The sequence below is a fragment of the Rousettus aegyptiacus genome, unplaced genomic scaffold, assembly GCF_014176215.1.
Source record: "Rousettus aegyptiacus isolate mRouAeg1 unplaced genomic scaffold, mRouAeg1.p scaffold_m13_p_4, whole genome shotgun sequence".
In the NCBI taxonomy this organism is placed as follows: domain Eukaryota; kingdom Metazoa; phylum Chordata; class Mammalia; order Chiroptera; family Pteropodidae; genus Rousettus; species Rousettus aegyptiacus.
This window is the reverse complement of record NW_023416307.1, coordinates 63,864,156-63,891,847: the sequence shown is the minus strand read 5'-3', so window position 1 is coordinate 63,891,847 and position 27,692 is coordinate 63,864,156. Positions and strand designations below refer to the sequence as shown.

The window sequence follows — 27,692 nt, the reverse complement described above, 5'->3', positions numbered from 1 at the left end:
CTGGAAAATTTGGAAATATAAAATTATTGACTAGCCCTACCAAAACAACATGGGTCTGACATGAGAAAAGATGGAATAATAAATGAAAAACAACAGTTTTTTAAAAGAACTTGGTCCAAATACAGATTGGAATTATAGATCGGTGGGTAAAAATTAATAATTTGGGAAAAATATTGTGGCTATCTGGAAACATATACAGTTGCATTTTTAACTTACTCCTTACACCAAAATAAATTCTAAATGAATCAAAGATTTAACAATTATTAAAATCATTATACAAAAACGAAGTAGAATTTCTTTATGCTTTTAGCATTGGAAAGTTCTTTCTAAATATGACTACAAAACCTTGAAGCCATATACAAATTAAGTCAACAATTAAAAAAATCCTATATGGCTCAAAATACCACAAAATTTTTTTAAATAAAAATTATGACAAAATATTTGTAATACATATATTAAAAAAATAATTTTCCTAATATGAAAGTAGTTTCTATGACTCGGTAACAAAATACCACCAAGTAGAAAAATGGACAAACTCCCAATTTAAAATACAAATGAATTTTAAACAAGAAAAGATGCTTAACCTTACTCATAATATAAGAAATACACATTCTAACTACAGGACATAGCACTTTTCATCTATTTGATCAAGATAAGTATGTTTAATAATTCACTGGATAGGTGAAGTTATGAAGACCCAGGTATCCATACACTGCTATGGGATTATATATTAATAAAATTTTTATGACGTGCTATTAGGCAATATCTGTTAATAATAAAATTCATATGTGAAAATTTAAAAGGATATTCACTGTCGTGTGTATGTAATCCAAAAGAATGGAAAACAAATGTAAATATCCATTGACAAGAGAATGGTTAGGTAAATTTTGGTACATTCATGGAATGGAATAATAAGGAGTAGTTAAAAATAATGAGAGTTCTACATTTACTGATCCTGATATGGAATAAGCTTGAAGGTATGTTAAGTGGAAATGGCAACAGCATCTTTTGGAAGCTATTACATCTGCATTTAAATAATTATTTATATGGTTTTATATACATTGATTGTGTTTGAATGTATTCATGAGTAACTGGTAAAAGCACACCTCTTAAGAGTAATTAATGGCTAAAGACAAGCACTGGGTGAAGACTTCACCATATTCCACTTCACATGTTCTGAATTTTATACTATGTGCATGTACATAAAATTAAAAACATATAATTCCACAAGCAAATATTAAATGTTTATTGTTTTTTGTCCAAAGTTATAGACATTACTAAACAAACAAACAAAATAGTTATCAAGGAAAATGTAAACACATAATTCCTTATATATATAAATGTAAAAACACAATTCTCACATATGTGTAATTTGTGTTCACATTATACTTAGATTTGTTCTTCCACTATAACTCAAAATTAAAATTAAAATTATCATATAAACTATAGCTCAAAATTTTTTTAGGATCTACATTTTTTGCTTTACTGAGTATTGCCTGTACTGGAGAAAGGACATGTCTGTCTCTTAACACGTTTCAAGGGGAGGTGATTCTGTGGTCCTTTATATATTGATTTTGAAAACCACTGTTTTCCAGTTTTTATAGTCTTTTAAGTGAAAACAAAATTTAAGCCTAAACGACATTTCCATCTTTCTTAGTATCTCACATGGAAATTAGAGAACTTTAGAAATAGTTTCTGAAAGAATAAGATGAGATAGAGAATAGGACTGGGAAATATGTAAATTGTAAATCACTCTGCATTTCTAAAGTATACAATAACAAATATAAGGGGAAATATTTTTTGAACAGAATCTTCCTTTTTCTTATTAGCATTTTTAAAATGTGAATGTCTTTTCTGACTTTCAGTTTTGAGAAGTACTTTCATTTTTTTTCTAAAGGGAGATTCTGTCCTGTATCTGTAGTTCCTTTATTTAAAGTATTCTGGAAAAGGAGATTATCTTCTTTAAGCAAAGCTTCTAAATAACTGTCAATCTGCTCCAAGTCTCCTGCTGGACCGCCCTGGAAAAGAGAAGCAACAATCATAGCAGGGAAAGAAGCTACAGGGTTTATTCCTGTAATCGGCGTGACCTCTGAGCAGTATTCCTTATAATTCATATAGCGACAAATAGCAACACGACCCATCTTGCATTTGAATAATGCGTTTAGCCTTTCAAAATGTTTTCACATTTAATCTCATTTTACGCTCCCAAGTGGTTTGAAACTTGGATCATATTTTCTTCTTAGTGGACATTAGTTCAACTGTTTCCCCCTCCCCTTGTATTTAATTACTCGTCATATTCCTAAAGCTCCCCCTCCACCTCCATCTCATCCTTCTCTATTATAGGCTCTCATCTCCCACTAAAAAGTCATGATTCTTTAACCTCACAGAAAAAAAAAATATGAGTAGGAAAATTCTGACTTCCCTGTTTCTCCTCTTTCCTCTGAAGTAGCATCTTTTCCCACAGCCCTTGGCTTGCTGCCTCGTCTGTTCCTTTTTCTCTCCTCCCCCCCCCCTCCCATCTGAGCTCCATGCTCTCCGTCCTTGGGCACCTAATCCATAAACAGCAGGACAAATGCTCCTTCTTCACTGACCTAGATCTCACTTCCCTCAGGCCCATGAGATCAACTCATTCTCCAACCGAGCTGATGGATAAGAGAATTTTTAGGAAGGACCTTTCAGGAACGATCCCACTTTTATTATTATCCCTAATAACTGTCTGGCACTTCCAACCTAGTTTCTCTATCCCTTATCTGATTTCATTTGAATGTGCTTTTGCTTTGCTCCCTATGTTCTATATTGCTTGGTCCTCTAAAGAGGCTGAACTGTTTTGTGTATTGAGGCCTAGCTGTGTGACTGGGGCCCCCATCCTTTGGACTGGTTTCCACGATATTGATAGTCACCTAAATTTACAAATAGTCACCGATCCTGAGGATTACCCTATATGACCCTTTCTAAAGCTGACAACCCTTGGTCTGTTCAGCATAGTCTAATCCTTTGGTGACTGCTCTCCCTGGTGGACTAGACTTTTTCCTAAGACTGCAGGTGGCTTCTGTCCCTAGCTTCTTTATATGACTGTCCTACTTCATCTGCTTTGGGTCCACCTCATCTCATGTCTCTGCTCTGTTCCATTGCAGCTGCTCTGGAGACCAGAGATAGTGGAAATAGACATTTCAAGATGGGGATGAGGGTAAACATATTTGGGCAGGAGCCATTTGAATACCTCTCCAATGATACTAGATACTCAGCAGGCTAAAATCCTTCACTCCTTACCAAACTTTGTGAATGTAGCAAATTAAATTAGTATAATTACCCTTTTGTGGGGGAGAGCCCAGGGGTTTGGCATAGAAGGTAGAGCAAATTGTCATTCTGCCTTTTTTTTTTTTTCTAGCCAAACACAGATTTGATATTCTGAGAGCCAACAATTCTTACGCACTTTTCTGAGAGAGAGTGGTATTCAATTTCTATGATATAGAATTTCTTTGGTGTCTCTAGTTTTTCTTGTTAATGAAACAATTATCACTAAAACTTTACCATGTGCCAGAGTTTGTACCAGACCTTTTACACATAAAAATGTTTCCCGTCCTTTGTCGCCCCAAGAACTAAAAAGGGCTTCACTCAAGTTCTACTCTTTAAGCAATAAATTAGCTCAAATAATAGGCTTAGTTGGTACTGTTGAAAGAAGCACAAATATAATTACATTCTGCGAAAACAGTTAGCATTAATTGTCTTTTTTTATTTTAATAATGAAACATTTTAACTGCTGCCTAGACCGCCTAAGGTGGGGGAGGGACCTTCCTTGTCTGTATACTTTAATAAAGCAAAAATATTTTCTGCGTTTCATTTTGTATTTAATATAAGAGAAATCCCAGAAAAAAAACAAAAGATGTATTTATTTTTTTTGAAAAAAGAATGGACTCTCACCTTGAAATGCTCACAGGCAGGACTGAAATGCAGGCAGTCTGGCTTCAAAGTCCATGCTCATCATGTGCTACACTGATGTGCAGTGAGTTTCCCTGTCTCTCCCCAAGCTCCTTCGGTAGGGGAGTCCTCCAGCCCTCCAGTCAGGGCTCTTTGTTGGGGACTCAGCTCCTGCACTCGCACTTTGCATGGCCCATTAAGGCCCTGTTTCCTGGTCCAGACTCAGGGCCTATTCTGAGGAAAATGCCATGTGTTTCCTAGGCTCACTGTTTACTACTCAATTTATTCCTGGCATATACAGAAAGATATTTTGACTTTGGCTATGTATTTTTTTTTTAATTTAAATGTATTTTATCTAACATTTCTATATGCTATTGTAGAAGATGGACCTTTCCTCATAAGCTCCATCTATCATAAAAACCCAATTCTTTAAACATTAAAATATACAAACAAGATGAATAATAATCCATACTTATACAATGTTTCCTGACCTCTCTAATCTCACCTCTAAGATTATTTATGTATCTTTAGGATAAAAATAAATTAGCATATTTTGCTATCTGAAAAAAATTTTAAAAATTTCTACTGGAAACATACTATTGAGGAGACACTGAAGTTATTAATCAAACCATACCAGCAGCACAAACAAAGATTCTAATTTTGTTAAGAGAAAAAAAAATAGACCTTTAAAAATTATTCTAGTATATACTTTCAAAGTTCGATTCTTTATGATTTCAATATCCTTATAGGGAGAGTAAGGGCTAGGTTAAGTGACTTGTCCAAGGTCAATAAATGGATGATGGTGTTAGGGGAGGAAGCAGTTGAGTGCTCTTTCCACAAAGTACATTCCTACTACTCAAATAAAATTTCATCACTTACCAGCTGACGTTTCTGTAACAATGCTGCCAGTTTTACACGAAGATTATGCAATTTATCTTCAGTAATTTTTCTCTTTTTTTCACATTGCACCAGAGATATGTCATTAATCATTCCTCTTCTATTAGCATCATCAATAACAGACTGAATCTTTCTCTTTAGTTTTTTTTCATATTGGACCATGTAAACATTCTGGATCTGGGAATGTTTTTAAAAACAATTTTAGTATATTTTTAAATTTAACTTTCCCCCTTAATGTCAGAAAATAATTTTGTATTTCAATTATGCACATATCTACCAAGTGTCAACTCTGTATGTATATGAGTAATCTAAATTTAAGACATGCTGATTCCTTTAGGGAACTTATAATCTGATGGAAGAGGAAAAGAGAGGAGAAAAAATGTACAATAGTCCAGTAACTATAATATAAGGATGAGGGGGTCACACTGATGCATTCCTTTGCTTTGGAATGAAGAAGTAACCTAGTAATAGTTGAATTTGTTCTCCCACCAGTGATACCACATTATTCAAGGCACCAAGGAGGCAGGTACCTGTAACTCTCTCTCCACAGAACCAGTAACTTATAGACAATGACAGAATAGCCAGCCATTCAGGGCATTTGTTGCAGATAATGTCATGTTATTTATAACTCAAGTCTATAGCATCTGAAAAGTACAGATGCTACAGTAAAAAAAATTCTTGTTCTATCACTCTCTTGGATTCCTTTCCCTGATATACAGAATATGATCATATCCTTATGCGTATGACCCCCACTAGTTCAAGAGCTTAGTTGTTTGCCAAGAACTCATGCTATGCTTGAGGCACTCACAAAGTAGAAAGAGGTAATAAAGAGGCTGAATACTTTGATTTCAGAATGACGTTAATTGCTTATATCAGCATTTTGAGAGGGCCAGGGGATATTCTGAGAAAAGAGATACAGGGACAATTCTGTTTTCATAAAAACATTTGAATGTTTCTGTAATAAAAAGATTTCTGTGTTCTAATATGACTGGGTTGCCAGGAGAATTGTAAGGTAGCCTCATTTGTCTTTTGGGTCTACTCTCCCTCCTTCTCCCTCCTCCAACACCTCACTGACATATGCAGGTCCTTCCCTAGACACTGTTCACATAGCCCACATGTAAATGTTATATCTTATTGGAGAAAGTGCATTGTGCCCCCAAGTAAGGCACAAATATTATTAGAGTTGAGAGAAGGGTGCAAATTCCCCATTAAATTAAGAGTATGAAAGTCCTTACTTAAAGTACTTACCTTGAATTTATGTCAGTAACTCGTGCCCTAATTATTGATGCTTTTTTTGTGCTATTAATTGAAATGAATATTTTGGAGATGGACCTAAATAGCACTTCATGGGGCAAATGCTAGTCTTAACTGTTTGTTCTCACACACACACACATGCATACACACACACATACAATGAAGTCAAAGGTAAGACGTGAGGTTTGTAAATTGCCATATAAAGAAATTTTAGGTTTTTAGAATCTTAAACTTCCTGGAAGCTTGTGTGAGGCACCAGGAATTAAACATTTAAAGTCTTGACCTAGCTTCGTGAATTTTAACTTTGTTTCCTGAGTTCTGAGCCTCATTATTCCAGAAATATACCAAGTTCATTCCTGCCACAGGCCCTTTGTCCCCATTATTTTCTCTGTTTGGTAAGTTTGACCCCAGCTACATATAAGGCTCACTACTTAACCCAGTATTGCTTAAAATATGGCTCAGCTATTCCACACTCACCTGAAATAGCTTACCCTTCCACAACACACACCATCACTGTATCCTCCTGCACGGTTATTTTATGGCATATAGCATTATATGCTTATTTATGTGTTTAGTATCTATGATTATGTGGCACTACATTATGTTTTGTTTATGTGTTTATTATTGATTTCTTTAGAATGTAACCTCAATGTAATAAAAATTGCTTTATTCACCTCTGTATTTCCAAAGCCTGCCACATGATGAGAACTAAATAGCAGGGAATTCGGGGAGCAGATGTGTGGCAATCACAGCAAGAAGATTTCAGACATGTGGGCAAATCCTGCTTTGAGTTATATTCTGAGATTATATTCTGAGATCTTGGAGGGGAATCTACTTTTGAACATCCTCAATTCAACCTACAAGAAGTTGATGACTTACAACTAAAGCAACAACTACCTCCTCCAGAAGCTTCACAGATACTTCCTGTGGAGGCTTCGGTCGAACTGAGAGACAGCTCCCATGGCCTACGGGTGATGTAGGGTAAATAAATCAAATCAGGTGTACGGAGGATAGGGTTATAGATAGTCAAGATGTCACCAGCCACTTATAGTTTTTAGTTTTTAGAACTCAAGAATTTTGCATCCTGAACAACAGCCAGGAAACACTTTTTTATAAAAGTAACAATTAAACAAATCAAAACAAATAAAATTAAAACACAACATTATTTAGAAAAACAATATTATTCATTAGCAACAAAAAGGAACACACTATTAATATTATACTTGAAGGGGTCTGAAGTGCGTTATGCTGAATGAGTCAAGCCAATCATAAAGCAACAATACTATATTTTTATATTTTTACAACATTTCTGAAATGATAAAACTATAGAGCTGGAGAACAGATGAGTAGTTGCCAGGGGTTAGGGGTGTTTGTGTGTTAGAGGTGGAGGTATAACTATAAAGGGAAAGCACATGGAGGTCTTTGTGGTAATGGGGGTTCTTGGTCTTGATTTTGGTAATGGTTACACAAATCTACACATGTGATAAAATGAGACACACATTTTACCAATTTCTGTGTTCTGGTTTTGATATAGTACTATAATTATATAATTTTGTAAAGTGTAAGCATTAGGGAAAATTGGGTGAAGGGTACATGGGACCTTTACTATTTTGTAAATTTCTGTGCATCTATAATCATTTCAAAATAAAAAGTTCAAAAGACAACACGTTTAATACAGTATGACATTAAGAATGTTTATATAACACACTACATTTAAAGTCATATTCATATTTTGTAATCGGCAAACTATATTTTCTTCAAACATTACCAGCCTGTTTCCTGATTTATCCTTCTGCCTTTCTGAAACTAATATCTCCAAGAGATTTCCATGAAAAGTAGTAATTCTGACAACTTTTAAAGCTCAATATAAAAGGACTTCTAGTTGTATTAACATTTTAATTAAGGTGAGTGGAGAATTGTAACAAGATGAGAGGCTTAGTTCTGCTGGATAAACTTACTCTTGCAGAGGTATTTGTGGTAGATCAAAAATGGAATTCTTCACAAACTACATTAATTCAGACCAGAATTAGGATTTGAAAGAAAAAATATTCAACTGAGATTTTAATTTTCTGCCTTGAATTTAAAAAGTCAGAGATCTAGCAGCTCTGGAGTTTCAGAATCCTAACAAGTTTGCATAAAGTAAAGTTGGCCTACGAGTCTATAGATTTTGTACCTTACAGGGATATACATGTGAGTGTTTATGTGGGGCAGGCTCTACAGAAGAAATGATTAACTTTGATTCAATGCACAAATAGTAAGGTCCAGATGCATTCAAAGGTACTGATTAAATGCCACCAGGATACAGAGTTTGATAAGAGAGGACTGTTAGCGTCAAAGATTCTATAATTTAGAAAATAAAATACAAGAAACTAACATGATACAAGTCAGAAAATTTAATTAATGCTAAAATCGAGTTTTAAGGTTCTCTCAGAACACAGGAAGTCAATATTAATTTCCCTTAGGCTGAGAATGGTTTTATTTAGCATGGATCAGGTTCTATCTACATGGGATAGTCAGGATTTCAACAGGCCAACTATGGACTGGGAAACCAGACAGGAATATTCTAGGAGACCATGTAAGGAAAGGCTCAGAGGCAGGTCTAGTGGGTTGGAGCAACACCAGTTTGGGTGGACCAGATGGCTTGGGAGAGGAAAGAATAAAAGATGGTAGTTCAGGGCAGTTGTGCAGGACCACCAATGTTGTCATGAATCACTGACTACTCCAACAGTACTCATCAAAAGCACTAATGGTGGTCAGAGCGAGGTGACCAAAGAAGTCTGTAAGCTGTTGAGGGTCCTCCTATGCCTGGATGTGGCTCTCCTTATTAAAAGTACACACTTTAAAGTGAGTTGCATAGATTTGTCTTCTAAATGGATTTTGAGAAATGATTTGAATGGTTTTTATAACCACACCTATCAAAATCTACCAATCATTAATAAAGTCCTTAAAACTAAGCAGTCTCATCTTAGGGGAGCCATAATTCCAACTGTTCTGTGTTTTGTTTGCAATATCTCAGTTTCAACAGGAATTCATGGTCTCCTGACTATCTTGCTTTGATTCTTTGAATCCCACTTGTCCTGAACATTGAGATTCCATCACCTGTGCTAATACAATTCACCTTGAATAAACACTTATCCAGTCTGGCCTCTGAGACCCAATAACCTGGCTCCATTACTGATAGTGAAGACATTGAAAAATGAACATTTAGAAAAAGGCATGAAGAACAAATATAAGCTTGATTAAGCTGAGATGTATAATAATCTAATTCTTGGCAGATTTCTAAGTTTTATAGAACAAATATTTAAATCAGAGTTCCCTAACCAGTAGATGAGGATCTGTGGGAAGATCCAGGAGCCTTACTGGTAATTGTTCAGGCAGGTTGCCACAGACTTACCATTGGGAAAATTCCTGATGAAACACTAAAGAACCTGCCTACCACATGCACCCCTACCCTTGATATTTCACTGTCAGTATTTCCCCCATATAAATCTCATCATGTAGTATAATGGTGTTTGGTAAGTAAACAATAATCATTTTATACCAACAGGCTCAAAAGCTGTTATATACCTATTGCAAGTAATATGTGCAAACTCTCACAAGGATGAAGTATTACCATCTGGATAAGAATATGATGTAGGAAAGTAATGTAGTGAAAACAGCTTTGGATGGGACAAATCTGGGTTCCAATCCCGAATTTGCTATTTACTTGCAAAGATGACACTGGAAAGTTATCTTTCTGACTCTCCATTTTTTCATTACTAACATGGAGACAATGGCACATCCCTCTCAAAGTTGTCATGAGAGTTAAATGAGGTAACATATATAGAAGGCCTCGTTCAGTGCCTGGCTCTAGTAGCTCTTGATCAATCACAGTTTTACATTCATTGATGAGAATATTAGCACTAAAATAGGGTCAAAAATATATTGAAAGAGAACTTTGTCTTTTATTCTAGTTTGTAAATGTTGACTTGAAGCTGAAAATGTTCAATTATTGCTTTTGCAAAAGGACACTGTTCAGAAAATAAATTCACTTTTCAGTTGAACAATGATAGCCAACTAAGAACTCTAATATTTCTTCATTTTCAACTGCTTATCAAAGTCTAATAGGAACTCGATCAGAAATATCAGAGACAAATACATCAACAGGGGTGTTAAAGTTAGATACACCCTAAAATTTAAATACTTTGTGGTATAGCCTTTCTAAGAAAGAATCTGGCTTTGGTTCTAATTTTCATTTCAAGTTGAACCAGTTTTATGTCTCTGGGAATTTACTTGACAATTTCATTTCATTTATAAAATACGATTATTCAAATATATTCAATTTCTTACAAAAGAGATGAAGCAATACCTCTCTCTACTTATAGTTGTGCTTTGTACAAATACAGGGGGCACCATTTACCACCTGGTCTTTATAGATTTGCATGTTATTATGATAGTTTTCCAGAAGATGGCTGTAAGCACTGTTAAAAAAAAAACAAAATTTAACTGGTAAATTTAGACCAGCTTGCTTTATTAAGTAATTCATGAATCAAGCAGCATCCCATCTAGCAACTAGAAGGGCTCTCTGAGGAGCTGAACAAAATGGATGGTTTTTATAGAAATAATGGTGGGTCAAGGAAGCTATTAAGAAAAGAAAAGAGAGGATTATTTCTAGACCAGGGTATCTTTGGGTGGGTGGGTAGGTGCGTGGTGGTGTTGAAGGAAATGGCGAGGATTTTTTATCATGAAAATTATCTCTTCTTTCCTTCTTTCCATGGGGAATGAAGTGGGCATGACAGATTACCTCAGTGGTGTTGACCACAATATTCCAAATTAGTTGATTAAGAATATATTTCTGGGAAAAGGTTGAAACAACAATTAGGTCAGGTATTAAATTTAAGTTTGGTATCATGGGCTTTAACAAAAGTGATGCTATTTTGAGCCTGCGGTTTTCTCTTTAACTGCATAAGCAAATGGAAGGAGATGCTAGTATATATGCTAGTTATACAGCAGGTGAACCTGTTTGAGCACACACAAGTAAAAAAAATCAGTGGAGCACTAACATCTCAATATTGATATTGGTCCATGAAAAGTTCTAGACTTTTGTGGCCTCTATGATGAATCTGTGAACCTCAGTGGCCAACCTGGCTCCAATCCTAATCCTTTATGTCTCCTTGGCCAAGTTTTACATCTTGGAGTCTCATTCCCTTTAATGTGAATTAAGGGTATTGAGGGCATATGATTTTTTGAGATATTTCTCTAGTAGAACTGATTCTATGAATTCTTTTTCTCCCCCTTAGGAAATCTTTAAGAACAGAGACATGATATTATTATTTGAAGACTATAAAAAACAAAAACATCTATATGCAGGGGAGAAAGGGTGGTTACAATGAAATACACCGAAATATTAATAGCAATGATCTTAAAATAGTTTGGGACTATGAATGATTTTTTAAAGAAATTTATTTTACCTTATTTTATTGGCACTAATTATTTTTATAATACTTTTATAGTAGAAAAACCATAAACTTTAAAAAGCGTTGATAGAATGCTGAAAAAAAAATCCAGAGATATAAACTTGTCCAGGTACAACAGGTCTTCAAGTAGCATTGCTTCATTTAACGTCGTTTCTTTCTAACACTGATGAGATGCCTTAGCAAATTAACTATTGTTTATATCAATAGCCTATGGTAAAAATTGGTTTCATTATATGTTGTTTCACTTAAAGTCACAGAATCTATCAACAATGTTAAAAGAAGCCTACTATAATTAAATACTTACTTTAATTAAAATCTACAAATGATTTCTGGTGTCTCGAGAATTTACTGAATCTGTTTCTTAATGACTCAAAATGTCATCTTTCCTATACAAATAACAGTCCTACTCTAAGTGTTTCATAAGCTTTATGATGTGGAAACATGTGTATTTTAAAATTCAAAAAGATGTTGCTTTGTGACATCTGAAATGCTACACATTATTCTAAGTCTTGATAAGTGGACGTAAATTTGATTTCCTTCCAAATCTAACATTTGGAAGTGTATATTATTTCTCCTTTGGAATAGAGGATCATCTAGAATATAAATGACTACATTGAAAGGAAGCTTACCTGGTAGAAACACATTTTCAACTTTCTGTTTGTCTGTTCTGGGCATTGTTCCAGCTGTTTTCATAAATAATAATAAAACAAGCTATTATCTTTCAGAGAATCAGCTGTTTACACAGAGTTATAACATGTAATATCTAGTTTAAAGGAAGTATCAAAGCCTAGAACTAGCCAACGCTGTTTTAAGCCTGGGTCTAATTAAATTAATTAACTAAGGTATATGATTAGGCAGTTTACATAATTAATACAGCATGATTGAAAGAATCACAAATGAAAAAAAATCCAGGTGAAGAAAAAGTAAATGATAAATAATGTTCAAAAGGATGTCAAGAGGTAGTTAGAGTCAAGATTTCTTAGACGGAAACACCACAGAAATAGACTGGGAGTCACTGGCATATGGGATAACATTTGAATCCAGAGAGACTAGAAACAACATTTAATAGAGAGAAGAAAGTGGTTCAGGAATGAGTCCTCACAGATGCCAACATTTAGGAACCAAATAGAGAAGGAGTTGCCAGCAAAGATGGAAGGAAGCAAGAAAATAAGAAGTGTGTTGTCATGAGAGCTACACAAGGAAAGTGCTTAAAGGATGAGAAGGTGACCAAGTTGAAGGCCTCTGAGAGGTCCGGTAAGTGACTACTGCATTTGTCAGCACAGCAGTCACTGGTGACCTGACAAGACAGTCACAGTGAAGTAGTGAAGTCAGAAACCTGATGGGAGAGGGTGAGGTAAGAGTAGAAGGTGAAGAAGCAGAAATAATGACCGTAGATTAGAAAATTAAGGATTTCACACCCAGGATCAAAGAATACAGCACCACAGCCAAATTAATAATTTGGTGTTCTTTTCACTGATAGCCTTTCCATGTATACTTATCCTTTCACACACACACACAAAAAAACACTGGGCATAAGGGCAGGGAAGGAGCCCTCCCACCCTCTTGCACTGACCAGGCTCTTCTCCTCCACTCCAGTGAGCAGTTCTGGGGGCCTCAGGCCTGCACAACTTACTCACCTTCACCACGGCAGCTTGGGGACCACCTATTGTGAGCTAGTGTGAGGCTCCCAAGAAGCTGGTCAAAGTTTTCCTTCTAATCATATAAAGTACTGTCCCTGAGAGGAGAGTTGGTAAATTTTCTTCATCTTTCTCTGTGATGTCTTAGTGATTCTACTAAGACTAGTAACATGGCTGACCCACCCCATCCTCACTTCAGCTCCTAACAAAAGTGCTCAAAGAAATATATCTAAGAGACAGAAAGTCTATTTTTGGTGCAAGGGAGGGAAATCAGGGATGATGTCCCACTTCTTTTTATCTCTGCTATCGACTGTTCTCAGTCTGTAAGATCTTCTCAAAGTTTATTTAACCTTTGACCACACTGGTTTTAAACATAGCTTTAATTCTGTCATCCTTTTGGTATAAAGATTCTTATCTTTGTTCACTTAAGCCATAATAGGTCCTCTTAATGGTAATACTTTACATTCTTCTTCACTGAAGATTAAATTCGGGTTCTTTTGTCATTTCCTCAGAATTCCAAAAACCAGCTTACCTCAGAACTTGCTATAAGTTCCTCCACAGATGTGTAGCTAAATTCTGATGACAGCTGATACTCAGGAAAGAAATATAGAAGAATCTCCCTGGGAATATAAGCACAGCAGAAACGGGAATATACCGGGAAAAGAGGCACAGCACTAACCTGTCAGAACTGACTCTGATTCCTGGTGTTAAACTTCTTGGCAAAGGTGAACATTCATGCCCACTAAACTGTTTTTACCACTGGCATTAAAGTGTTCTTCAAAAAGCATAGAATGGCTATAATGAATGGCAACAGGAGGAATCCTTGTGTTGATGGAATTGTTCTGGATCCTGACTGCATCAATGCCGATATCCCAATTGTGATATTGCTCTATAGTTTTGCAAGATGTTACCGTTGGGAGAACTCTCTCTGTATTATTTCTTACAACTACATGGGAATCTATACTTATCTTAAAATTAAAAGTTCATGGAAAAAATGAAGGAAAGAAGGAAAGCAGGAAGGCAGGAAGGCAGGAAAGAAGGAAGGAAGGCAGGAAGGAAGGAAGGAAGGAAGGAAGGAAGGAAGGAAGGAAGGAAGGAAGGAAGGAAGGAAAGAAGGAAGGAAGGAAGGAAGAGAGAAAGAGGACTCACGATGTCTATTCATAACCAAGCAGTCCAGAAAAACCTTGTACCTCATTGAGTGTTCTCCTCCACAGAGAACTCTGCAAAGTTCCTGGAGGGAAACAGGCTGATTTGGGGCTTCCTGACTTTTTCCCTGAGAAAACCAAAGAACTTAACTCTCCAGATTAACTCCTTTCATCTGACTATCCAGAACTACTCTTAGAAATCATACATGGACCCTGTTCTTTCAAAACAGTGATGACCACTGTTCTGACAGGCGCTTCATTTTGCCAAAAGGCAGTAGCACCCTACTCTTCTAGTGAGACAACTATTCTAGGATTAATCACCTAGAAAACACATATTTAATTCCTGGGGAAATATAAAATCTAGACATTTGTACCTACCACATCTTAAAAGTGTAAAGAGTGTTTTTATGTTGAAGTGCTCCAAAGACTTCATGTATATTATCTATGGGATTAGCAAAACTTTTCAACTGTAAAAGAATATGGAATGCAAAAGATAAAACAGCTGTTTCTTATATAATTTACATTCCTAGTATTTTTAGCATATTTGTGTTAATATTCATTTATTATAGTTTTAAGGAGATTCAATCCAAAAAGGTAAAAATCCTCAATATTGCACACCACCAAATAAAAAACATGCATACACACAACCACTTGAAATTATTTGTCTGGCTAGTAACAAGATAAGTGGGGTGGGGGCAGAGTGAAAAGGGGCCTCCAGGTACTTGAGATGAGCAGAAATCAGATGACAGAGAAAACAAAGCTCACCTGGAGTCCCTGGGAAAGGGGACCCATGGTCAACTTTATCGCTGGTTCGATAGGACAGAGGGGTGAGAGGTCTTTTACGCAAACCACTCCTCTCTTGCTAAATCCAGCCCTGCTGCTTCCAATATAGGGTTGATAATTCTTCTGAGCATTTTCATGATGTAAATTCCATTGGGTTTAGATTTAGAGCTTATTTGCAATCTTATAAGGAGGTACTTCTAGAAAAACATGCTAAGATGAGAATGGGAATGCAGTACCCTGGGTACCGAGAGGAGGGGCCCTAACACATATTTGGGGAACCCCAAAGCAGAAGAGTTAGCCAGCCGTGAGAAGCAGGGGATGGGGACATGAGGGAAGTATTCTAGTCCAACTGTACTGTATGTTGGAGAACTCAGTATTTTCTGAAAGTATCGAACTCCCTGGTTGGATTCAACCACTTTTTATAAAGTGTTAAATAGTGCTAAGAGTTGCTACCTGCTTTATATATGTAACCTCATGCAATTTTTATGGAAACTCTTTGATTTAGGACTTACTCCTATTTTGAACCTCTCTGGCTTCCTGATTATTGAGGATCTCTGTGCGCATCGCCCCCGCCCCCCCGACCTCCCCCAGGCTCAAGCAGGTTGCCTGTGCTTTCCTTCATCTCTCCCTCCAGGTATTTAAGCCTTTTGCTTTCTCCTGCCTAGATCTGCTGCTAAAGAGTTTTTCCCCAGAGGAGTCTGTCCCACAAGACTGACTAGAAAGGAAGACAATTTATCCAGCTCCTGTGGTCTCCAGGCACAAAAACAAAGACCTTTTCCTTTTCCTGAAAAATTAAATCAGGAAAAACTGTTAGATACTGTTTAAAAAACAAAACAAAACAAAACTGTAAGATGCCAAAAATCACAAATTAGGGTCTGAATTTAGATGTTTAAGAATTCTTTAAAAATTCCTTCATTTATTATTCCTTTATTTATTGCCTCAAGTCTCTTTCTTTGATGGTGTTCTTCATTGGTACCTTCTTTTGTTCCTGGGGCTATCTCTGATCAAACTTCTCTCCACCCTTAAAGTTCAGATTTCCTTTAGAACAGACAAAGTGATCCTCTAATCCATGAAAGATCTTTCAAGGAGGCATGCTAGGAGGTGCTCAGTGCACAACTGTAGGTATAAACTGGTATCCACTTAATCAAATGGATACTGTGCATTTAGGTATCTCAGGAACCAAGTACTGCCATTTCAAAGAGACTCTTGTCCCACCACAAACAGCCCTTCTTCCCTACGAATATTTACTCACAATTCTATTCCTAGACTTGATAATAAAATCAGGAATTTGTCTTTGTTTAACACTGTCTCTCTTCTCAAGAATTCAAGAAAGAAATATCTGAAAGGTCTTCCAGAGCTAAAACTTGCACCCAGAACCATTGCATTTTTGGCGATGATGCCCCCTCTCAGTTGAATTCCTATAGAATCCATATCCATATCTGCAAGTTTGAATTGGAAGTCTTTATATAGTTTAACTAGGTGAGCTAAAACACTAAATCAGCTCTGTCTCTCTATGTGATGTTCAGGCTTTTAAAAATTCCAGCTAAGGGCCATTTCCTTCTTACTCTGTAATCACATTATTTTCTCAACAGAGTAATTTTTCCTTAAGATAAATCTCCTACTTCCATTAACACAACTCCACTCTTCCTAGACACCAGCAGGGATACAGAAAGGTACCTGGTCATCCAGCTGTTCTTTTTAAACAGTAACCCAGTTAACCAGCTGAGTCTTGGCTAAAGAAAAAAGCAAGCTACCTACTTGAGGTAGACTGAAACTCTCAGTCTTCAACCCAGGAAAAAGAAAGACTAGATTGACATGGAAATTGCCTGGCTCCACTTTTTAAAACCAGGAATCAGCTCAGTTTTTGATCGAGCTTGACTGCTAACGTATTTATTTTTATGGACTCTTCTTTTGCTTCGGTAACTGGTAGCAACTGGAAAAAGTGCCTTTCTTTTTAAAACTTATTTTGAAATTGCAGATAACATAGAGCATGTTTGTTTTTTGTAGTCGAAATAAATGAAGTCTGCCTTATTCTCAAGTTTTTATATAAAATCATAAGTCAAAACAATACCTTACAGGGTTAGTAGTGAAGATCAAGGGCTATAAGACCATACTGCCACAGTTCAAATGCCAGCTCTACCACCCAAGAGTTACATAAATGCTGGGCAAACTACTAAACCTCCACATACCTCAATTTTCTCATGTGTAAAATGGGGATATTGTAAGTATCTATTCATAGGGTCGTTGTATAGTTTAAGTGAGTTAACATATACAGAGTCATTAGAATAGTGACTGGCAAACGGTAAGTGCCTAATAAACATTTATTATTATTGTTATTATTATTATTAAACGTGATTTGACATTTGATACTACTCCAATATTTAGGACCATCTGATAAAATTTAACAGTCTGGATCTCAGTTTAGCTTATTTACCTCTAACTTAACACAACTCAGTCATACCCTATTATTTGAAAATATTTTAACATCCAGGAATAAATACCATTCACTGCTTTTTTACAACAATCTTTTTCAATTTAATTTAAATTGAATATCTTTGTATATCTACTAATATATGTTAAACACAGTGTGGAAAATCTAATCTGTTTTCATAAAAGTTACTTTATTTAGGGATTAAATAAACTAATAGATTAAAAACAAAATATAAGACAGAAAAATGCTAAACTGAGCATAATTTTTTATTAACTTATTCTATTAACATGAATTAAACCAAGGTGGCCTAAGTCTACTTCAGGAATGTAGAAAAGGGCAAGAATGATATTATGTCCAAAGTGAGCAAGTGAAGAGAACACCCCACACATTTGGAAGGGCTTTACCTACTCTCTTTATCATTTGACAAGCAAGGCAAATCTGGCAAACAATGGAGAGTATAAAGAACATGGTGTCATCCACAGTGTACACAGCCAGCCACAATCTTCACGTCTTGAGGGATTCAAAATCTACTTAACATAAGGCCAGATATAGAATAGGGCAGTACCGAGGGTGGGTGGGAGTGGGGGGTGGAGGGAAAACCATAACAAAAAAAAGAAATCTGTTTTCCCTGGCGAATGTGAGAAAACATAGGACATGCTGCTAAAGGCAAAGGAGAAAATTCATAAATGAGGTGCTTGTTTTGTTCCAGTCAAAGCCTTGTGCTCTGTACAGTTCTTTTTCCATTGAATATTTTTATAAAACAATCACCACAAAAATTTGAGCTGGTACAGGAAAGAGCTGATTTATTAATACATTTGGCTTTTAGAATGTTCAGTTGATAATAGTATGATGATTTCAGGAACTAAAGATTCTACATGTTCATTAGGGAGATGGTTTCTGGGAAATTTTAATTTTCTGCTGATGCCTAATTATAGAAGTAGTGGTACTATAAAGTGTTATTCATTCAAATCATCTCCTTTTTGATCACATAGAACTCATTAAAATTAATAGTAATATACACTTAGATGCAGAATAAAAGTTAGCCAAGTAAAAAATAAAGAAAATGATGATGCTCAGTGGTGCATCCAAACCGTGCTTCAACACTACCAGACAAGTCTCTCCAGGTCTCATAGTATGGACATATTATGGACATACGCACATACATATATACATACACACTTCCATATGTATATATTTTCATGTGTGTGTATATATGTATGTGTGTATATATATTTACATATATATATATACCTGCATATATATATACCTGCATATATATATACCTGCATATATATATACCTGCATATATATATATATATATATATATATATATATATATATATATAGTGGTTAAGAGCATGAAATTCCCAATCAGGAAGCCAGAGTTTAAACCCAGCCTGCCCTTTGTAGCTGTGTAATTGCCTCTGAGACTTTGAATGTTTTACTTAGTTTCTTTATGCTTCAGTTTATCTTTAAAAAAAATAAGTTAAAAATAACACCAATCTCAAGCTTGTAGAAATGAAAATCTAATATATACAAAACACTATACAAAATTCTAAATGGCTCAAAAACAATAGCTATTAATTATCGAGAAGGACTGGTTCACTTAAAGCAATGTCCTAATCATTGGACATGGGGTCATACCCATATATTTTTAATAATATGTACACATTTATTCAGATATACAGGGGCACATGCATGTATAATTTATTACATGCTACCATGTCTTAGTGACCAATTGACATGCCTGAATCTTGGGACTAGCAAGGAAAAAACCAGGATGCAAACTTATACCTACCCAATTCAAAGCTGAGAATCTTACATATGCTTCTGATCAAATACTGATAGAAGGTAAGAAACTTATTGGGGAATCCCATATTTTAGGGACTATACTGTAGGCCATGGCAGTATGAGATTGACATACACCCAGATCATTAGACAAGTGGCCTTTATCAACCCCATAATATCCATATACCACTGAGGTCTGGCCTGCTTGTGACTCTTTCCCAGGCTAATATAAGCTAACCAACCCAGGCACAATGGTAGATTCAGTGGTCAGAACTTAGTGTTCAGAAATGTAGCACTCTGGCTTCATTTCTTGGTCAATAACTTGTCTCTGGATCCCTAGCATCATTAGTGAAAATGTGTCCTGATTTAAAGTTCTAGGTAGGTCCACATATATATAAACAAGAGTGCTTCCTTTGCCTGTGGCAGGTTGGATTTTAGAAGTCTGCTCCTGAAGGATAGGAGATGGGGCCATCATGCCCACATAGCACAGTCCCACAGCCTTGGATGCTGCCACAGAAACTTCCATAAAGCCCTAGGCAACTGCAGAATTGCGTTTGTGTCTTACAGGGGTTTGCAGTCTCCACACACAAAATCACAGCCTAGGCCCAAGCAGAGGCTATAGCTTCCTAGATTTATGGCCAGCCTCTACCTTTCTTTTTGATCTTACCCACTTCTATTCTTTGCTAACTCTCTTCTGCAGGAAGATTTTGTCAGTCACTGACCAGATAGTCAAAGTAACTGTCTAAGGGAAAGCATTATTCCAGCTAGGGCATGTTGTATGGCCTCCTTGGTCTAAAGCTTCTTACCTCGGTGAACCCCAACCAAACCAACTGGCTGCACTGATTTAGTGGTGTTACTGCTCCTGCCCCCCCCCCACCTTCCCATATGAAACCTATCATCATCGGTCCCTCCGTATTTAGAAAAATTCTGAATCCTGTGTCTCCATCCTTTGGAAACTGAAATCCAAACATCTAAATTCCTCATTAACCATGCCCACAAATGTTAATATTCTACACTGAACCAAAAGTAAAACTCAGTTTCCCTCAGTAAGTTTAATATCTAAAGCTAAAAAAAGGGACTTTTTAGAAGACCATACAAATGTGATGAGGGTCCTTGTGAGGGAGAAAAAAGAGAAAGAGAAAAGAAGGAAGAAAGAAAGAAAAATAAATGAAGGGAAAAATTAGTTCAGTAAGGCAAATTCAGTAAGAATTCTTTATCACATTCAAGAGAGGACTAACATCCACCATATTGCAATGTAACAACAGGCAGTTATCAATGCAGTTCTATTTCAAGAGGCATTTAACTCACGGTTTATTTAAATCGGTGTAGTTAGAAGACAAGTCATAAAGTAATTCTATTGAATTTTCTCATTAACATTACTTCTTAAGAAAGGAAAAAAAATTAGGAGTTATTACTGCTTAGAAAGTTCAACAGAGATGTAGAAATATGTTAGTAAATATCTTTACCATAAATTAGATGTCAGTTTTCTTACTGTTTCCTTGACAGATGTGCTTTGAGAAGACTTTGTCAGCAAAGAAGGAACTTTACAATCACCACTCACAGAAACTCTGGCTTTGTGTCCAGAACTTGTATCTAAATCTTCCATCGGCACACTGGACAAAAAAAAGAAAAAATAAAAAAAGAAAGAAAAGAACCAAGCTGAGCTTTCTAATTTCAAAGTAGGAATCACATTAGATACTAATAAATTCATAAACATCAATATATGAGAAATAAAATGTTAATACACAACAAGTGAAAGGACATAAATGTAATGATGAAAATTGTCATTTATGTAGTCATAGAAAACCAATTCTCAAGTAGAAGAATTACTATTTATTTCTGACAAATCTTGTTTCAAGGTTTTTGGGTGGTCACAATTAAAGGGAATTGGTAGTGATTTATTCTTAATAAGAGTAGTCATATACCATTTGTCTCTTATTTGCTAAAAGAGGTTTTTAAGCTAAAGTTCTATTTTAGCCTGGGAGAAGGTTTGTACAGAAATAAAAAAGGGACAAAGTCAGCCAAAGAAATATTTCATTAAATCAAGAGGAAGAAGAATGTTCCAGGTAAACTTTAATGATCCTGGGATAGAAACAAGACAGGGCTATTTAAAGAAGAGTGAGAAGGCCAGAGCGGTTAAGGCTGAGTGCACAGGAAGAAGAGGGAGAGAAAGGTGAGAGGCCAGCAGTCACAGCCATGGAGTAGGAACTGGAGTTTATTCTAAGGAGAGCAGGCACTGCCATGGGAGGGTTTCTTACATGCATGAGTGATCTGATACATGTTTCAAAAGGATAACTGGCTACCTAAAACCCATAGCTTTCAGTATTTTGGGAACAAGAAAGTTCAAGAGAACTGGGGGCTGTGCAGTATGGGAGGCAAAGCTGGGTGGGCAGGTATGGGTCAGATCATGCAGGGCTGTCTGTCAAGTAATAGGGAACTTTTGTAATCCATTCATGCTAATGTCCATAAATTAAGGTGACAGCCCTGGAGACTTTTATATATTTATACTATAGGGGCCTTTTAAAAACTGGATAATAGTTTATGCCAAATGAAATGTGCTTCTACTATCAACAGTTCTTTAGTATTAATGGTACTAATTTCAGCTGATATTTAAGATTAGGAACATTACAACACACCAAAAAAATTACAATGCTTAATTGTCTGTTAAACAATATTTGCACAATTTCTTAATGCCCATTAATAGTAATATCTTTTATGCTGAAATTTTATTAAAGAAATCCTTTTAAAATATTTGTTACCATTTTTGGGATGCTGGAAATTTATCCTGGTGTTTGGGGTTAGAGGGTAAAATGCACTACATCAGAGCAAGAGATTTCTCTGTTTCTTTTTCTGCCAAATAATAAGTACCTATCTCATAAAGCTGTGCTGAGGATTAGAAAATATATGCAAAGAATTTGCCTCAATACCTACTGTTAGTAAGTGCTCAGTACATAGTATCTCATTATCAATGTCATTATCATCACCTTTATCATCTCTTCCCTTAAGATTGTTTTAATTGGGTCATAGTTCTAAATTTCTTATTGTATTTATGATTTGAAGATTTTTTTTTAAAAAAAACAGAACTCCATTAAAGCTCAAAAATAATTAAGTAAAATAATACACACACACACACACAAATATGTTTTAGTTCTTGGATGAATGTTCAATTTTAACTCAAATCTTAATAAATAACTCTAGGTTAAGACATTGTCCATAAAATGGCATAGAAACAGCACTGGGGGAAAAATTCATCATTTATTCAATCAACAAATGTTATTTAGTGCCAACTCTGAGTCTGATGATATTCTGGACACTAAGGACACACAGAAGTGAGCAAGCTAGCCTCTGCTCTCATGGAACAGAAATATATAGAAAATAAGGAAGCTAGAATGTAAAACATTAAAACAAACAAATGACAATGAGATGCTTTAAAACAGTAATAAGTGCTATAGAAAAAAATAAAAGAGGATGACATGATTTGACAGTGCACTTTGTTAGAAGTGGGGTGGGCTATTTTATGTATATATTTATTTATTTATTATTTATTATTTTTTTTAGGAAAGGCAACCCTTGGCTGACCTCACAGATTGCAAGGACTTTGTCAGTTTACAATCCCTTATTTTTTTTTATTTTTTACGCCTATAGCACCTTGTCTTCCTAGGTGGTCTCCCACCCAAGTACTACTAACCAGGCCCGACTCTGCTTAGTTTCCAAGATCAGACGGGATCAGGCTTGTTCAGGGTAGCATAAACATAAATGAGGTGGGCTTTTTTAGATGGGGTGCTTAGGAAAGAACTCTCAGAGGCTTGGAGTTATGATGATTATGTGTGATGGAAGACAGATATTCAGAGAGACAATTCTACTTGACTGTGAAGCATTGCTCACCATGGTGTGTCAGAACACAGTTGCTATTTAACAAATAATTATTGCAGTTGAATGAGTTATGATGCAGTATTATCACTGCAACGGAGGCTATGTGAATACTTGAACTTGCCTGTGGTAGAGTCAAGGGGACTCCAAAGGAGAGAACACTTGAACTGAAACTTGAATGAAAGGCAATAGACTGGCATATGAGTTTCAGAGGACATTCAAACAAAGAAAGTAATGTAGACAAAAAAAAAAAAAAAAAAAGGAAATATGTGATAAAACAGAACTAAAGGCAATTTAGAAACTCTGGGAAGCAAAGCAGGGGCTAAAGAGAGAGGCAGGAGTGAAGGGGACTTGTGTGCCATGCTAAGGAATTTGAAACTTATCATAAAAGTGATGGGGCTATGAAAGGCTTAGAGCAGAAGAGTTGAGTGGTGATGGGAGTTAAGTGTTAAGAGTGCCTATTCTGTCAGCAGGCGCAAGGACATAAAAACTCCTCTCTGTTTTTTCTTGCACTTAATTCAGCATGCTCCTATGCAAAAAGAGCAGAAGATTCAGAGACACTGGGTCTGAATGTCTGAGAAGCAACTTAGATAGGTTTGTAGTAGAGGGAGGGTAAGGGTTTGCTTCCTTAAAAACATTCTTTTCATTCTATTGGGTACCCAAAATATTCAGCTGATTTTATTTTAAAAGTCACAAAAGCCTCATGTCAAGAAAATTCTAGCATACAATGATTATTATAATTATCTATATGTATGACAATAAGATAATGAGACACACACAAAAAAAGCGGTTCCTGATTTCATAGTCATCCTTATATATGCGACACTTTCTGTTCTTTGACTACATTACAATAATTTGAATTGGGCGCTTGCTGTGAGTAGGAAGTTAAACCTGTTCCATTTCATTATTCCCAAATCCTCACAAAAGAAAATGAAAAGGTTTGGGGAAAAGGTAAGAAATCTAGTGTATTTTATTCTTTCTTGTCTCCTTTGTAAAATTTGGTTCCATTCTTAATTGCCTTCGCTTGTTTCTATTATTTTCTTTCTTCTTGTATTTAAACATTGATAATTACTTTTCAACAGTATAATTTCACTCACTTGGATTTTGTGTAATTGCAGTACACTCACCTTTCCCAGTTCAGTAATGAAGAGTGTCTCTTTATTTCTGCAGTATCACTGCACGGTTCCTGTTTTTCTTCAAAAGAATGTAGACAAAATGAAGACAATCATTTTTGATGATTACACAATAAAGTGAACTGAAAGAAGTATTAGCAATTCATTTACTGCTTGTATATAATTTAGCTTGTATTCAAACATCCTTTTGTAAAACTGCACCAACATGTTCTCAAGGCAATTTATAATAACTTTTTAATAAAATGTATATAGTGTGTATAAGAATTCAAAAACCGCTGTAACTTTTGTAAATTTTTTGGAATTTCTTTTTAATGATGCTTTTTATTTGCTATTGTTGTGTGCTGGGTGACTTGATTGGGACTGATTCCCTTCGCTCACCAGCCTCTGCCCAGACAACAATCTGTCTTCCCTCCAGGATCCTACTCCATTCTGTTTTAGGTTCAGGTTCAAAGACATTGACAGATGCAAATTAGAAATGTGTGTCCAGTGGAGTTTTTCTTTAAAGCAGAAAGAGACCTAGAGTTATCTAGTAGGTCTTCTCATTTGGAAAATCTCAGAATTGTAGGTTCGGAGTAGTTAGTGATTTGTTTACAGCCCACAGAGAAGAAGAAATGCTTTGATCCCCCCGGACTGGTTTTAAGAGTGGGGACGGTATAAGCAATGTCAATGTGTATTTGTTCCAATTAGCACTAGAATTATTTGTGATATCTATTCAAATAGCTTGTTCCACCAAGTAACCCCTTGCCAACAAGTTTAGGACCACTGAAGGCCAAGTGGAACAGGACAGGAACAATGAAAGTTTTAGACGGTGAGTAAATGGCTGAGGATCTGTCTGACTCCTTTAAGGAAATATAAGAGAATACAGACAGAGAAGTTTTCCAAGCACATTGCAGGCACTGTTGGTTTCGCTCATTGACCTGCAAAATTTTTTTAACCAAACAGCCAACTAATCCGTAATTATAGTCATTTGAAAACATTTCACAATTTGTTCTTTCAAAACCCAGGATGAGTATTTAAAATTAAATATTAATTTTGGGATCAAAATTGTACTAACAATTTTTCCATTACAATTTGGAAACCCAACAGGCACATACTTGAAGGCATGGTAATAATTTGAAACTTTTGTGAAAACTGGCTTTAAAATTGAGAAATCCTTACAAAATAAATCCTGGTTGTAAAATTGCAAATTATTTTAATTAAGATGAAAAAGAAAAGGTGCGATTTCTTAGGGACCTCGCTAGTGAGTTCAAATATAAAGATATGAATGACTAGCTGATTCAGTTACCTAAGCAACCTAAGGAAGGGGGAGCTTACAACCAAAAGTGAATGCAAAATGATGGCATGGATCAACACTAAAAGGATTATGAATAATGGAGCCAAAATGAGCTGAGACTTGCTAATGAGACTAATAAAAGCTTTAAAACTTATTTTAGAGTAAGAAGATGCCAACAAAAATAATGGACTTACTGTTTAGGCCCAGTGGTATAAAATTAAAACAAGAGAATGGTATAATAATAATAACATAATACATAATAAAATAATTATAGTAATAATAATAAATGGATACTGGGAAAATATGATTTTCTAAGTCCAATCTGTTTCCAGCTTCTCTATCCAGGGAAACTATTTTTGAATTGAATAAGATAGCAACTTCGTTTTTTAAAAAGTTCAAGTTTCTCACCTGAGACAAATTACATCCCAAGGACATGAAGAAACTAATAAATGTAGGAAAAGGACTAAATGATTGAAAACGGGAATGTCATTATAATTTTCAAAATAGATTCTGAAAATTATAGACTTCATATCGACCCTCAACAGATTTCTAAATAGAATTCAATGCGGAGGGTGATATAAGTCTACTGTTGGGAATTTCAGGCACTGTGGCAGTGTTAGGAGCACTATTCTCAGGCAGGAGGCATCTCTGTCTCTTAGGAAGTGTGAGGTTGGCGCTTTCTACCCTCCGATCCTCCCACTTCTGGAACAACACTTTTCTTTTTTTTTTTTTTTTAATCCAAACTGCTGCCAGACTTCTGATCTATAACCCACATAAGATATGTCACATAAGTCATATTGAAAACAACTCAAACATTATAGCTAATCTAGGTAAACTGGTTTTATTTTTTTACCTTTTTTCATAAAAGGAACTTCCTTTTTTTCTTGTTTCAGTGAAATGTTGGTGTCACTTTGATCTAAAACCTGAAAAACAAGCTCTTTATTTAAAGCTGTACAAAAACACAGGACATATTAAAGGGTATGACATTGAATTTTAGTGTCCATATCAGAGAAGAGACCACAGTGTTGCCAGAAGGACAGTTTTATGTGCATGTTATTAAAGAAAACAATGTTGTAAAACACGATACTGGCATGCATCTCAAGGATGATTGCATTATAATCGTCATATTCGCTTCCATCCTTTCTTTAAAGGATTTTTTTTTTTACATTTCTACCAATCTTTGTACAGATATTTTGTTAAATCCATATCTTACATGTATGTAAGAAGGACTCTAACAAATAAGCCAAATATCTGATTCACCTGAAGCAACCAAGAAGCCTCTGCTGTTTTGAGGAGGCTTACCACACCCCTGGTTGCTACAGAGCAGACAGCACAGGGTATGAGCTCGACAGCGGTGCAATGAAAACCTTGGGGAAGCTGGGGCCTGGGGCTTGAGGCCCCAGTGCATGATGCAGAAGAAAATGGGGAGGGGGAGCACGCCTGGAATGCTGAGGAAAGGGACACCTTGTCCTTTTTAGAAAGCAAATCTGTCTAAAAAGGATTACCGAGCCTTAATGTGTTCAATGCAGGGGCCATTGGGGACAGTATAAGCTGTTGGTGGCACCTGACAGTGAGACAATGAGTGTGTGTGGTATCAGGGTGGAAGGTACAGGGGGATTGGGAAAGTGGAGTGTGCCATTAGAAACCGGGTCATCACTTTAGGAATCCTGCTAAAACCCATTGTTTTATGGCTCACACAAAACAAATTTATATTTTGGGAATGTACTTCCTCAGATGAGAGAAGGAGAAAGGGGGGAGCGGGAGGGAGGGGAAGGAAGGAGGTGGGAGAGAGATAGAGGTAGAGATATATCCTTCAGGAAAACAGATCAAGAATGCTCTCTATATTATGTACTTTGTAAATTTGTGGGAAGGTGGAGAAATAGACAGTAGAAAAAGAAAATGGGGTAAGGCAAAAGCTCCTGTCTCCTCCTTGATCTGAAGGCCCGTGACCACGCACTAAAACACAACCGTGTTCCCCACTTCCACTACCTGGTGGAAGGCATGTTGCTATTAGTTTTCTGGAACTTACCCAATGTGTATGTATTCGCCTTTCACGCCCCCTCTATCCTGCTAACAAACATGGGAGGGAGAGGCTATCGACACTCCT

The 27,692-nt window shown here is 36.0% G+C and overlaps 1 protein-coding gene across 3 annotated transcripts in view; it reads right to left on the bottom strand.

The window, feature by feature from the left end:
* Positions 1-1,344: 1,344 nt before the first annotated feature.
* The window catches only part of MORC1 (MORC family CW-type zinc finger 1), a 167,161-nt gene continuing 140,813 nt past the window's right edge, over positions 1,345-27,692 (bottom strand). For all 3 annotated transcript variants that reach the window (XM_016162470.2, XM_036219599.1, XM_016162469.2), the window contains 7 exons: positions 26,439-26,508; positions 24,307-24,373; positions 20,776-20,922; positions 13,695-13,782; positions 12,155-12,208; positions 4,798-4,992; positions 1,345-2,018 (listed from right to left, as the gene is read on the bottom strand). In XM_016162470.2, the coding sequence (XP_016017956.2) occupies positions 1,881-2,018; positions 4,798-4,992; positions 12,155-12,208; positions 13,695-13,782; positions 20,776-20,922; positions 24,307-24,373; positions 26,439-26,508 (759 nt within the window). In that variant the 3' untranslated portion in view covers positions 1,345-1,880. The remainder of the gene's footprint in view (positions 2,019-4,797; positions 4,993-12,154; positions 12,209-13,694; positions 13,783-20,775; positions 20,923-24,306; positions 24,374-26,438; positions 26,509-27,692) is intronic.